We start from the raw sequence: 15,186 nt of genomic DNA on the forward strand, positions 1-15,186 counted from the left end.
TTGACTCAATGAACATGAATTTGAGCAAACTCTGGGAGATAGTGATGGACAGGGAAGACTGGTGTGCTGAAGTCCATGGGGTCACAAAGAGTCGGACACAGCTTAACAACTGAACAACAATGTCTTCAAGGTTCATCTATATTGTAGCGTGTATCCAAATTTATTTCCTTTTCAAGGGTGAATAATATTCTGTTTTATATATTTGTCACACTTTGTTTTTCCATTCGTCTATCATCTGTCAAGTGAACAGTTGAATTTTTCCCACATTTCAACTATTGTGAATAACATTGCTATAAACATGGATGTTCAAATATCTAAGTCCTTGCTTTCACTTCTTTTGGGTCATATACCCAAAAGTAGAATTACTGGATCATATGGTAATTTATGTTTAATTTTATGAGTAACTGGCATACAGTTTTTTCTTTATGTATTATGCCAAATGGCTTGTAGATGTTAGCTCCCATCAGTTCAGTTCAGTTCAGTTCAGTCGCTCAGTCGTGTCTGACTCTTTGCGACCCCATGAATCACAGCATGCCAGGCCTCCCTGTCCATCACCAACTCCCAGAGTTCACTCAGACTCACATCCATTGAGTTGGTGATGCCATACAGCCATCTCATCCTCTGTCGTCCCCTTCTCCTCCTGCCCCCAATCCCTCCCAGCATTAGAGTCTTTTCCAATGAGTCAACTCTTCTCATGAGGTGGCCAAAGTCCTGGAGTTTCAGCTTTAGCATCATTCCTTCCAAAGAACACCCAGGACTGATCTCCTTTAGAATGGACTGGTTGGATTTCCTTGCAGTCCAAGGTACTCTCAGGAGTCTTCTCCAACACCACAGTTCAAAAGCATCAATTCTTCAGCGCTCAGCTTTCTTCACAGTCCAACTCTCACATCCATACCTGACCACAGGAAAAACCATAGCCTTGACTAGACGGACCTTTGTTGGCAAAGTAATGTCTCTGCTTTTCAATATGCTATCTAGGTTGGTCATAACCAGGGATTGAATCTGATCTTTGGCAGTGAAAGCTCAGAGTCTCAACTACTGGACCATCAAAGAATTCCTGACATACTGTTTTCCATACCTGTTGCATCATTTGATATTCCCACTAATGCACAAGGATCCCAATTTCTCCACATCTTCAGAACACTTATTATTTTCTGGACTTTTTCTGTTTGTTTTTATTTTTTTTAATAGTCATTCTAAGATGGTGCTAGTGGTAAAGAACCTGCCTGACAATGCTAATGCAGAAGATGTAACAGACCCAGGTTCGATCCCTGGGTCAGGAAGATCCCCTGGAAGAGGAAATGGCAACCCATTCCAGTATTCTTGTCTGGAGAATGCTGTGGACAGAGGAGCCTGGTGGGCTATAGTCCATGGAGTCTCAGAGTCAAACATGACTGAAGTGACTTAGCACATAGCATGCAAGGACTGTCGAAGTGGTATCCATGGTGGTTTTGACTAAATTCAGTTTTGAGCCTCTGCATTCACTGCCTTGATTCCCTGTGATAAATCCAATCTCATTATACACCATGACCTCTATTTCTTCCCTATGAGACTTGAGCCTGCCTCCCAGAAAAGTGACAGTCACAGCGGGAGATGGAAAAGTACCTTGGTCTGGGTCTAGCTGAACTTATTCCTCCAGGTCAGCAGGAGCACTCCCACAGGACTGCCTGAAGACTCCGATGACAGATGACAGGACAGGTCGCCTTTCCAGACCAAAGTAGAGTCCCAGATCACCTGCAAAAGGGTCTCTTTTTTTCCCTGGCCACCTCCCCTCAGTCCTGTCCTCCTCATGGTGTCAGCACCAAGGAGAACAAGCAGCCCAGGCCCCAACAGTGTTTCTCAAAGGGGATGACTTTGGCACTCAGAGTGAGACATTTCTTCATTAGGCAGGACAGCAGACAGTCATTGTGACAACCAAAATGCCCACTACCCACATCTCCCAATACCCCCTCCCTCTAGAGATGAAAGTGAAAGTGTTAGTCACTCAGTCGTGTCCAACTCTTTGTGACCCCATGGACCATAGCCCGCCAGGCTCCTCTCCTCTGGCCATGGGATTTCCAAGGCAAGAATACTGGAGTGGGTTGCCATTTCCTCCTGCAGGGGGATCTTCCTGACCCAGGGATCAAACCCAGGTCTCCTGCATCGCAGGCAGATTCTTTACCATCTGAGCCACCACGGAAGCCCCTCTAGAGATGGGAGTTGCCCAAGTGAGATCCAGGTGTGCAGAGGAATCTCGAGAGTCCAGATGTCCTGCACTCATTCCTGCAAAGCAGCAAATACCAGAAAAAGGGGCCTCATGTCCAGCTGAGAAGACGCTGGAGCTCAGCCAAAGAAAATGTCACAGGTTGCTTTAGATGACCTACACGACTCCTCTGAGTCTGTTAATGCTTGGTTGACAGTGAAAAAGCTCTCATATCTGAAGAAGGGGGAGACACTCTCTACCAGCAGAACAAGTCCTGTAACAGAAAGAATATCCCAACATGCCCCCTATCCCCGAAATCAGGACCTGAAATCTGAGCCTGGTCCCTTCAATGTCCATTTGACCCTCCCTCCCCACAGGGTGTGAACCCTGCCCTCAACAGTCCCTGCCTTGCCTAGACTGGCTTAAGCGACTTCACGTCCCTGTGCTGCCATAGCAACCAGGAAACAACCTCCGGTCACAGTGAGAAGGAGGGTGCCTGTGGCCCAGATCTGCCGATGCACACGGCCGGTACCCGAGCAACAGGACCAGGCACAACAAGGGTGCAGGCGAAGAGGAGAGAGGGCGGCCCAGAGAGCAGACAATCCAGGGCTTGAGGAGTCTGGGTGTGTGGTTTATTTTTTCTCCCGACAAAGACACACACTGTCTAAACTCTGTGGCTAGTTGTTATTAAGAAGCTGCTGTATAAGTGAAAAAAAATGTATTTCATAAAAGGCCCAGTGTTTGTGGTCTTCTTGGGCTCACTGCTGAGCTCAGGAAACCCTGAGGTGTGACCGGTTTTCAGCCTTCAAAACCAAGATGAACTGCCCCTGAGAAGGGTGCTCAGAGGAAAACCATGTTCACCCTCTCTCTCCTGAGCCGGGGACATGGCAAGCTGGTCCAGAAGAAACAGAAGCTAGAAGTCTATTTTGAACCAGAGGTGAGTCTTACCAATGAATAAAAGCATATTTGGGGGATGGGAGGGGAACGTTCTGTTTTTCCACTTGGGGCTGAGCCCTGTGTGTTTTGGTTGGTTTTGTTTCTGAGGTGATGGGGGTCACCGAGAGATCATCCCTCCTCCTTGGTGAAACTCAAGAAAATAAGGTAGTTTGCTTGACCCACAGAAGTTGCCACCTGGGCCCTTGTCCTCCCCCTCCCTCACTGATTTATGGCCTCATTTGCTTTAGACAGGAGGAGATTCCACATGGTCTAGAATTGGGGCGGTTTGGTACAAGACCAGAATTTCCACCTGGGTTCTAGGCAAGCTGATGGCTGTTTGGGTTTTTAGACATCATGTTCTGTGGTTGAAATGCTGAGTGTGCTCATGCCAATTCAATGGCTTCCTTGAACCTTCTGGAATTCAACCCGCAAGGACTCATATTTAATATAGGCAAAAAAAAAAACAACTTTTTTTTTTTCCATTTTAGAAGATTTTTAAAGAGGTGGCAAAATTCCTTTGTTGTACTGGAATTTTATTTCATTGACTCCTGCCAGGAATAAGAAATCCACTGGGGGTGCTTTGAAAATTTTTGGATCATACAGAGATTTCCATTGTCATGGTAGTTTGTCATGATATTCGACCTTCACTGTATTAAAAGACATATAAAGTTTCAAAAGACCTCTGTGGCCAATGGCGTTCACTTACTTACAAGATATGTAACTACTTTATAGGCTCCTAAACAGCCAAATTAGGTAACATTACATAGCATCTGGAATGTATAGAAATTCTCCCTGTATATAGCTGAAGTGATGGGTTGGCATGGTTTTCTCCCATTTAAACTGCCAGCTACTCCAGGTCTAATTTCAAAGTTATCTGCTGCCCTTGGTAATTCTTACTACTTCCTTGCATACCAGGAAATTTTAACTGGCCTAGAAGCCACATTCTACCCTATTCAAGCCTGTAGGCATAAAAAGGCTCTCTTGAAAGTTAAATGGGGTAAAAGAGAAACATGCCCTGGGTTCTACTAACTCTGAGAGGTGGAGAACAAAATCAGTTGCTAAGAGGAGTGTGGGGGGTTGGAAAAGAATGGATACATGTATATATATGGCTGAGTCCCTTCACTGTTCACCTGAAACTATCATAATATTGTTAACTGGCTATACCCCAAGACAAAATGTTTTCGGTGTTAAAAAATAAATAAGTAAATAAATGAAAAAAAATTAAAAGGAAATACTGTGTTCATGACACCATGTGAACAATTCAGAGAAAAGCAGTCACGGACAACATGTTAAACACTTGCCCATGCAGTATTTGCCGTGGAAGGGCCTTCCACTGGGGACCAGTTTAAGGTGCTTTGTTTCCACTGCAGGATTACTTGAACTGGAAGTCCCCGGAAGATTACATCTTGGTCAGAAAACCACAGGATGAGGGCAACGCTGACCAGCACACATGGAGCCTCTTTCTTCCTAAAACATTCAGCACTAGAAAAGGCGCCCTGATCCTCTACTCGGAAGGTTTGGCTATTTCAGCATGGACCCCCGAAGAGAGGAGAAAAGGCCCCTACCGCCCCAAAGGCCGCAGGAAGAGGCCAGATCTTGAACTGCATACACTGCAGGACCTCAAGGAAGCCATCCTGGCATACGGAAGGAGACAGGTAAGCAGAGCAGTGTCCAGGGCTCAGAGAAGGCCCTGTTCTGTGTGTCTAGAAGTCAAGCTACAGACTTGGGTATAACTTCTTCAGAGATCCTAGGAAGCTCTGAAACCCTCAGATTTCCATTTCTTCATCTCCAGAATGGGATTGTACTCATGGCACACCACTGTCATGAGGCTTACATGAAATAATCTACATGAAAGGGCTCTGGAACACATGTGAATTGAAGTGAAAGTCTCTCAGTCATGTCTGACTCTTTGTGATCCCATGGATGATAGCCTAGCAGGTTCCTCTGTCCATGGAACTGACCAGGCAAGAATACTGGAGTGGGTTGCCATTTCCTCCTCCAGGGGATTTTCCCTACCCAGGGATGGAACCCCGGTATCCTGCACTGCAGGCAGATTCTTTACTGTTTGACCCACCCGGACTATTTTATTATCGTTTTGTGTTTTCCTTTCCATTATATAACACAAGGTCCTTTTCAGAATTCAGACAGGTCCTGCCAGCAGACATTTCATCAGCATCTTTGAAATCCTGTCTCATAGCCACAAGCATCATCTTCACACCTCTGATATTCTTGGCTTTGTGGAAAGGAGAATATTTTAAATATTTACCTTGAGCCCTTCAGCATCTGCAGGATAAATTAATGACTTTTTCCACCCTGAATTTAATATTAAGGGGAAACCCTTGTGCTCATTTTTCTGATTCAGGCTTTCTAATCTCTTATGAGATGTATATATGTCCCCTGTTTTATATATCAGCATTGCATCAGCCCTTTGCTTCAGGCCATGAGAGAGACTGGATGATGTGTCACTTCATGAAATTCTAGGTCATAGATGGTGGGAGACTCCCTAGTTTAAAAGTCTCTGCTGGCTTTTCTTTCTCCGTAGGATAAAGTCGTTAACTTCTATGCCAGGCCCTTCATGCACTGGCTTTCTCTTTCATTTCTAGCCATATCTGCCACTCATTCTAACCACCACCATGACTGTGGACCCCTCGAGGCCCCGTCCATGTGAAGAGCTCACCATTCCACTAGTATCTTGTGCCCTTTTGTAACTCTACACTTTTGCATGTGCCTCTACATCTGGAAAACTCCTCTTCATCCTTCAAAACACAACTCTGCTATCATCACCCACTGAAGCTTCTCCCACTTCCCTAGACAGAGCTATCCCATTGCTCCCTCCTCTGTGAGCATTCCCATACCATCGTACATCACAAGGCATCTCTGGTCCATCAGTTGCCATCTCCTTGACGGCAGAAACCACATCTAAATCTTAGTTTCCAGAAAAAAAATAGTGAGTACCCATAAATGTTTGTGAAATGAATGAATCAATCATGCACGATACCCTCAGTGTGTTTTAAATCATCCCCCAGTATCATTATAGAGCAATTTATCATATCCCTCCAATGGAGAGCTTCCAAAAGGAAAATTTCTCTGCCCTCTTTCCTTCTTTCAAAATATTTCAAAGAAGCTTAATGACCTTGACCGCATGCCCAGTTGCCCTTGATATTAAAAATCATAAATTGGATGAAAGGAAACCAATTGTTGTTGAATACTTATTATATTACAACTATTACTGCATTAAATCTTCACAGTGACCTGTGAGATGTGGTTTCTCTTGCCTCCGTTTGTAGATGAGGAAACTGAAGCTTGGAGTTAAGTGACTTGGCCAAATTCTCAAAGCTAGTAAATGGCAGAGCCCAGGTTCACACCAAGACTGCCTACCTCTCCATGCTTTGCACTTCACCCTGTTGTCTGTGGACCGGGGGGCCTCCAGGAATCTGTGTCAGGCCTTGGCCTGTTTGCACTCACATCGTCTCCTCGCCCTTACCTCACTCAACTCTATATCACCGTGGGATTGGCCACAAGCTGCATGTAATTCCACAGACATCTGTGTCAACTGGCTTCTAATTGCATTTGCCATTGGGTGACATTGGAAGGAGGTTGGAGAGGGAGGAGAGAAAAACCTAGGGATTTCTCTTCTCCCAGTCCACCCGTGGTGGTAAGAAGTACGCCCATCACCTCTGTGGTCCAGCTCCAGGAAGGCCCATTGTGGCTCCAGGTTCCTCCAGGTGACCTTGCCAGCTACTCCTTCTGCCCTTTAGCCTAGGGCTCAGACTGGCTTCCTGATGTTAGTAATCTCAGTGTTGCCTCAACATCTTTTTGGCATCTGAGCTTTCTAGTCACTGGTGTAATCAATTCCCTAAATTAAATTCCTTCTATGTTTAAATATTTAGAGTGGTTTCTGTTTTACTGGGTGGACATTGATACGTAGGCTGACTTACTGCCCAAAGCAAGAATACCTTCTACAGTTTTCAGATGCTCGTCCATATGGCTGAAATATTCCAGGCAACAGGAATCTTATTTCTTTATAAAGTAGATGAGTCTTTTGGGGAATGGCTTCATTTTTAGTTAGACCTGGGCTCGATGGAAAAAAGAAGTTCCCATCTTCTTGAGGTATCCATCTATCATATTGACAACATTCAGTCAGTTCAGTCCTTCTGTCATGTCCGACTCTTGGTGACCCCATGGACCGCAGCACGCCAGGCCTCCCTGTCCATCACAAACTCCTGGAGTTTACCCAAACTCATGTCCATTGAGTCAGTGATGCCATCCAACCATCTCATCCTCTATTGTCCCCTTCTCCTCCTGCCTTCAATCTTTCCCAGCATCAGGGTCTTTTCCAATGAGTCAGCTCTTTGCATCAGGTGGCCAAAGTACTGGAGTTTCAGCTTCAACATCAGTCCTTCCAATGAACACTCAGGACTGATCTTCTTTAGGATGGACTTGTTGGATCTCCTCACAGTCCAAGGGACTCTCAAGAGTCTTCTCCAACAGCACAGTTCAAAAGTATCAATTCTTCGATGCTCAGCTTTCTTTACAGTCCAGCTCTCATATCCATACATGACTACTGGAAAAACCATAGCCTTGATGAGACAGACCTTTGTTGGCAAAGTAATGTCTCTGCTTTTTAATGTCTGCTTTTTAAATGTCTCTGCTGTCTAGGGTGGCCATAGCTTTTCTTCCAAGGAGTAAACATCTTTTGATTTCATGACTGCAGTCGCCAGCTGCAGTGATTCTGGAGCCCAAAAAATAAAGTCAGCCACTGTTTCCACTGTTTCCCCATCTATTTGCCATGAAGTGGTGGGACCAGATGCCATGATTTTAGTTTTCTGAATGTTGAGTTTTAAGCCAACTTTTTCACTATCCTCTTTCACTTTCAAGAGGCTCTTTACTTCTTCTTTGCTTTGTGTTATAAGGGTGGTGTCATCTGCATATCTGAGGTTATTGATATTTCTCCCGGCAATCTTGATTCCAGCTTGTGCTTCCTCCAGCCCAGCGTTTCTCATGATGTATTCTGCATGTAAGTTAAATAAGCAGGGTGACAATATACAGCCTTGATGTACTCCTTTTCCTCTTTGGAACCAGTCTGTTGTTCCATGTCCAGTTCTAACTGTTGCTTCCTGACCTGCACACAGATTTCTCAAGAGGCAGGTAAGGTCATCTGGTATTCCCATCTCTTTCAGAATTTTCCACAGTTTATTGTGATTCACACAGTCAAAGGCTTTGGCGTAGTCAGTAAAGCAGAAATAGATGTTTTTCTGGAACTCTCTTGCTTTTTCCATGATCCAGAGGATGTTGGCAATTTGATCTCTGGTTCCTCTGCCTTTTCTAAAACCAGCTTGAACATCTGGTTCACAGTTCACGTATTGCTGAAGCTTGGCTTGGAGAATTTTGAGCATTACTTTACTAGCATGTGAGATGAATGCAATTGTGCGGTAGTTTGAGCATTCTTTGGCATTGCTTTTCTTTGGGATTGGAATGAAATTCACCTTTTCCAGTCCTGTGGCCACTGCTGAGTTTTCCAAATTTGCTGGCATATTGAGTGCAGCACTTCCACAGCATCATCTTCTAGGATTTGAAATAGCTCAACTGGAATTCCATCACCTCCACTAGCTTTGTTCGAAGTGATGCTTCCTAAGGCCCACTTGACTTCGCTTCCAAGATGTCTGCCTCTAGCTGAGTGATCACACCATTGTGATTATCCAGGTTGTGAAGATCTTTTTTGTACAGTTCTTCTGTGTACTCTTGCCACCTCTTCTTAATATCTTCTGCTTCTGTTAGGTCCTATATTGACCCAATCTTCACATGAAATGTTCCCTTGGTATCTCAAATTTTCTTGAAGAGATCTCTAGTCTTTCCCATTCTGTTCTTTTCCTCTATTTTTCTTTGCACTGATCACTGAGGAAAGCTTTCTTATCTCTCCTTACCATTCTGTGGAATTCTTCATTCAAATGGGTATATCTTTCCTTTTCTCCTTTGTTTTTCACTTCCCTTCTTTTCACAGCTATTTGTAAGGCCTCCCCAGACAGCCATTTTGTTTTTTTGCATTTCTTTTTCTTGGGGATGGTCTTGATCACTGTCTCCTGTACAGTGTCACGAACCTCTGTTCATAGTTCATCAGGCACTCTGTCTGTCAGATATAGTCCCTTAAATCTCTTTCTCACTTCCACTGTATAATCGTAAGGGATTTGATTTAGGTTATACCTGAATGGTCTAGTGGTTTTTCCCTACTTACAAATATACAAACAGAACATTGTAGTCTAACTCCAGTGAACAGAAGGAAAATGGTGTGAGGAACTAGGAAAGGAAAGAAAATGTTTGGAATAGTAATAAAGCAGGAATTTAAGATTAGAGGACATGGTAGATTAAAATAGAAGAAAAAATAACTCAAGAGTGAGTTGGTATTAAAAACAATGAACACGGTCAGAAGAGGAGAGCTTTGGAAACTACAGAGCACCATCTGATTACAAAAGTTACAGCCTGGCAAGAAACTTTTAAAATCATAATATCCACTACTGAGAAGGCTATGGGGAAATGAGCTGTCTCATACAGAAGTACAAATTCACGTGACATTTCTAGAGGGCATTTTGGCAAAAACCTAAAAAGGGCTAATACTCTTTGATTTAGCATTCTATTTTTATGAAGTTGCCTTAGGAAATAATCAGAGATGTGGCCAAAGATTCATGCACAAGAATGTTTACTACAGGGTTATTTACCATGCAAAACACTGAAAATAATACATGTCCAACAATGGGACATTGATTAAACAGTCATACAATGAATTTGGGGTCAGGCAATAAAGTCAGGTATTACTTATGAATAACATATCACGAGTAAATAATAAAGTCATGAATAACATGAGAAAATACAGTGTATTTTTTAAAAGCAGGTTAAAAAATAGTACTCATTTAATAAAAATACCAACATTCATTAACATTTTTTAGTATTTAAAATGTTCCAGCCACTGTTCTAAGTACTTTCTATTATATAACTCAATATACTTTCTATCAATTGTAGGGATAGGTACTATTATTATCTCATTTTAAAAGTAAGGAAATTAAACCATAGAGAATTCATGTAATTCACTCAAAGTTATACAGCCATGTAGATAATTATACCAGCATTCAAGACTAGACAGTATAGAAAACATCACCTCTCGACTATAATCCCAATTTTTAAAAATTAGTTGTATAAGCAGGAAGATACACATCAAAATTTAACCATGGTGGTGAGATTATGTCATACTTTTATTTTTACATATCCTTTCCAAAAAAAAATTTTTTTAAGTCATGGGATTTAAAAAATAAGAAACTTTGGCCTCGAAAGAGTAGTGAAAAGTAGTCTCCAGGTTGACCGTAGAGAGCCAGGTAGGATTGGGCAGGGAAGCGGAATAGAAACAGTGCTGTAAATTGAGCCCTGCGATCATCACACCATCTGTCCCTCAGGGTCAGTATTTCATCATCCAAATAATATAGTACAAGAGTTAAAAACACCACACTCAAAGCAAAAGAGCCAAAAGCGGAGGGGGTAAAAGTGAGAATGGGTAATCAATAGAGCAGTGCTGCTCACAGAAACGTCTCTCCTGTCTGAGCTGTGAATCAGGAAACCTATACAACGCAGGCTCCACTCAGACCCGTGAGAATCAAGGCTGTCGCAGGAAGGTGAAATCACATTTTTAAAGCATCTCACACCATCTCCAGTGCTATATATGGATCTAATGACAAGCATGCAGAAATCTGTCTGAGTTTTATAACCCAACACACACCTACTCTTTAACTTTCTTGACAGCCCAACTTCCTAAAGAGCAAAGATAAATGCTAAGTCAAGACATTAGATGTCAGAGTTCTTACTCTTCTGGATACACACAGATATGTTGCTTTGGTTTAAAAAAAAAAACAAAAACAGAAGGATATACTGTTCAAATATTTTCAGAGTTAAAACCACGAGGCCTGTAATTCATCCAGCTTTCTATCATGTATTTAAAAATCTATGAAATCTAAATAACCATAATTTGGAGTAGTATCTAGATAACAATCAACATGATGCTTTTGAAGCCTAGCAGAAACCTCAAGTACCTCTCAAATCATCAGAAAATGTAGCTAATTTTCATTGTTTTAGCATTTATTCTTCTTATATTTTTAGAATTGTATAAGTCCAGTAATATTTTTAAATGTCTAACATGGTATTTGACTAAATAATGTATTAAAAATAATTTGTTTAAAAATTCATTTCACAGAGCATCTCATTTCTTTATCTCATTGAAGGATGAACAGGATTCAGTTTACTATAACTGGTTTCAACCAAGGTTGTGTTGGGTCTGTCATCTACCTTATAAATGGGGTTACATCCCCTGGAGGAGGGCACAGCAACCAACTCCAGTATTCTTGCCTGGAGAATCCAATGGACAGAGGAGCCTGGCAGGCTATAGTCCATAGGGTCGCAAAGAGTTGAACACAACTGAAATGACTTAGCACACACGCACACTTAAAAGCATTGTCAACCTTTCTTCGCTGATTCCATACTGCCTAATCTCTGTACTCAAGGCGCTTAACTATCCAATGGGTGTTCACAGTCATTATACAGCCCGCAAAGGTAACTTCAGGCTTCTATTTTATCAAGTAATATTGTGATAATATTTTTTGAATAAAGTTTATTTTCCCATCCTAATCATGTCAGCTCGTTATATAAAATAGAAAGATATAGAAAAGCAGGAAGAATAATACATTATCCTTTCAGCCAGTGATCAAGAAGACAAAGTCCATTTGCAAGTCCTGAATAATTTAATTACTTGCTACTGGTTTGATGGTGCCCCTAAGAAGTGCTCTGATGGCCGTTAACAAGGCGTCAGAGTGTTAGTCACTTAAGTCATGTCTGACTCTTTGCAACCCATGGACTGTAGCTTCCTGCAGAATTCTCACGGCAAGAATACTGGAGTGGGTTGCTGTTCCCTTCTCCAGGGGATCTTCTGGACCCAGGGATCGAACCTGGGTCTCCTGCATTGCAGGCAGATTCTTTACCATCTGAGCCACTGCGGAAGCTAACGAGGTATCAAGAGAGGCACCAAAGCAGTGAGGGGAGTGTGACCTGACTTCACTCCTTCTGCTAAGTGTGCTCCATTTGGGCAGCTCCTGAGCAGCTGTACTTAGAGCTTTTAACAAACTAGAAGTAGGAAACATCAGGAGAGATGCATGGGTCATCTGTGATGATGAGGTCAAAGGTTTTATCAATAATAGCTAACATTTATTGAATGCTTGGCATAGGTCAGCCATTTAATCTCTATAACTACACTCAATCTGCACAAGTTTATGAGTGGTGTGCCACCATTACCTCCATAGCGTAGCAGGAAAAATGGGGGCTTGAGGTTAACTAACTCTCCCAAAGTTATATATCTAAGTAGTGGAGTTAGAATTAGAGCTTGGACAACTGATCCCAAAGCCCCACTCTTAATACCTAGAGGGCCTGATTTTGAAGATTCCACATGCTCCAGGGGGAAAAAAACATCTCTCCTGATTTAACAGCATTTTTTAAAAGGGCTCTGGTTCTTCCAACACATCCTTCAAAACCCTTTACTATGCTTCTAGGAACACAAATCAGATTTTCATTAAAACCAACCTGGGTTGTAGGTAACATGTTCAAGTAAGCATACATACAACCCAGTAGGCTTGGCTGTATGTACTTCATCCATTGGGTCCCTGGTATAACCATTTGATGGAGAATAAGAAGGCAATGGCACCCCACTCCAGTACTCTTGCCTGGAAAATCCCATGGACGGAGGAGCCTGGTAGGCTGCCGTCCATGGGGTCACTAAGAGTTAGACACGACTGAGCGATACTTTCACTTTTCACTTTCATGCATTGGAGAAGGAAATGGCAACCCACTCCGGTGTTCTTGCCTGGAATCCCAAGGACGGTGGAGCCTTATGGGCTGCCGTCTATGGGGTCACACAGAGTTTGACACAACTGAAGCGATTTAGCAGCAGCAGCAGCAGCAGCATGTATAATAACAGCTAATACTTAATAGGCAAACACTTAAGTAATAGTATTGTACCCCTCAGCATTCTAAGCACTTTATATTAATTATCTCATTTAATCCTCACAACAACTTTATGTGTACTTTTTATTGTTGTAAAATATAGATAAACATAACATTTACCATTTTAATCAATTTATGCGTACAGCTGAGTGGCAGTAAGTACATTCACCTTGCTATACAACCATCACCACCATCCATTTCCAAAACTTTTTTTATCTTGAAAAACTAAAACTCTGTACACATTAAACAGTAATTCCCTATTTTCCATTGTTCTAATCTTTGTGTCTATGAATTTGACCATTGTATGTACCTCATAAGAGTAAAATCATATGGTAGTTATCCTTTTAGTATTTTGTGATTGGTTTATTTCATTTAACATAATGTCTTCAAGCTTTGTTCATACTGTAGCAGGTATCAGAATTATTATTCTGATTATTATTATTCCTTTCTTTTGAAAGCTGAATAGCACTTCACTATGTGTATATACCACAATTTGTTTATTCGTTCATCAGTTGATGGACACATAGCTTGCTTTCACATTTTGGCTATTATGAATAATGCTGCTATAAACATGGGTGTACAAATATCTGTCGATTTCCCTGCTTTTAATTCTTTTGAGTATATACCCGGAAGTAGAAGTGCTGGATCATACATAATTCTATTTTTTTGATTTTTGAGGAGCCACCATACTGGTTTCCATAGCCGCCACGACATCATTTGACATTCTTATTAGCCATGCCCAAGGGTTTCAATTTCTCCAAACCTTCAATAACCTTTGTTATTTTCTGGTTTTTTTTTTTAAATAATAGCTCTTAATAATAGCTCAAACTCGTGAAGTGGTATTTCATTGTGGTTTTGATTTGCATTTCTTAATAACATGTAATATTGAACATCTTTTCATATGCTTATTGGCAATTTATATATCTTCTTTGGAAAAATGTCTGTTCAAGTCTTTTGCCCACTTTAAAATCAGATTGATTTTTGTTTTTGAGTTTTAAGTGTTCTTTAAACATTCTACATATTAATCCCTTATCAAATATATGACCCGAAAATAATTTCTCCCATTCTGTGGGTTGGCCTTTTCACTCCTGATAGTGTTCTTTGATGTAGAAGAGTTTTACATTTTCTTTTCTTTTTTTGGCCACATGGTATGTGGGACCTTAGTTCCCTGTCCAAGGATCAAACTCGTGCCCCTTGCAAGAGAACCATGGAGACTTAACCACTGAACCACCAGGGAATTTCCAGATTTTACACTTTCATGAAGTCCAACTTACCTACTTTTTCTTCTGTTGCCTGTTCTTTTGGTGTCATATCCAAGAAATCCTCACCAAATCCAATGTCATGAAGCTTTTCCCCTAAGTTTTATCCTAAGAGTTTTATAGTTTTAGCTCTTATATTAACTATACTTTGAGTTAATTTTTATATATGGTGCACGGTAAGGATTCAACTTCATTTTTTTTGCATGCAGGGTATGTACTTTCATCATCCTTATTTGACAGAAAGACTGAGGCACAGATGGGTCAAGTAATTTCCCCAAAGCCAGACAGCTAGTAAATGATGGAGCCAAGATTCAAACTGAAGCAGACTGAGTTCTTACAGGAACTGAAGCTTCATATTTTCTGATTTCAATTCTAGTTGTTTTATCTTTGCTTTTGTGGCATATGACTAGTCAAATCTTTGATACTAAATGGTTTGGTCAGGAATCAAACCCTGTTACAACATTGCAGCTATGGGAAAATTCAAACCACTTTATGATTCCCTTCTTAATGGCCTGATATTCAGTAACACATGACTACCAAAGATATTTGGGAGTGAGTGTGAAGTCACTCAGCCGTTTCCGACTCTTTGCAACCCCGTGGACTGTAGCCCGCCAGGCTCTTCTGTCCATGGGATTCTCCAAGCAAGAATACTGGAGTGGGTTGCCATTTCCTTCTCCAGGGGGATCTTCCCAACCCAGGGATCGAACCTGTGTCTCCTGCATTGCAGGCAGACGCTTTATCCTCTGAGCCATTTGCACAGACTCAGAAATTAAACCTGCA

At 41.7% G+C, this 15,186-nt stretch overlaps 1 protein-coding gene across 5 annotated transcripts in view; it reads left to right on the forward strand.

Moving 5' to 3' along the window:
• The first annotated feature begins 2,668 nt into the window (after positions 1-2,668).
• KIAA2012 (KIAA2012 ortholog) overlaps positions 2,669-15,186 on the forward strand; it is a 126,127-nt gene continuing 113,609 nt past the window's right edge. For all 5 annotated transcript variants that reach the window (XR_003514882.1, XR_003514885.1, XM_027564505.1 and 2 more), the window contains exons 1-2: positions 2,669-3,119; positions 4,489-4,773. Coding sequence is in view for 3 of the 5 variants with exons in the window: in XM_027564505.1 (XP_027420306.1) it covers positions 3,036-3,119; positions 4,489-4,773 (369 nt within the window). In the remaining 2 variants the exon portion in view is untranslated. The remainder of the gene's footprint in view (positions 3,120-4,488; positions 4,774-15,186) is intronic.

The sequence above is a fragment of the Bos indicus x Bos taurus genome, chromosome 2 (assembly GCF_003369695.1).
Source record: "Bos indicus x Bos taurus breed Angus x Brahman F1 hybrid chromosome 2, Bos_hybrid_MaternalHap_v2.0, whole genome shotgun sequence".
NCBI classification, from domain to species: Eukaryota; Metazoa; Chordata; class Mammalia; order Artiodactyla; family Bovidae; genus Bos; species Bos indicus x Bos taurus.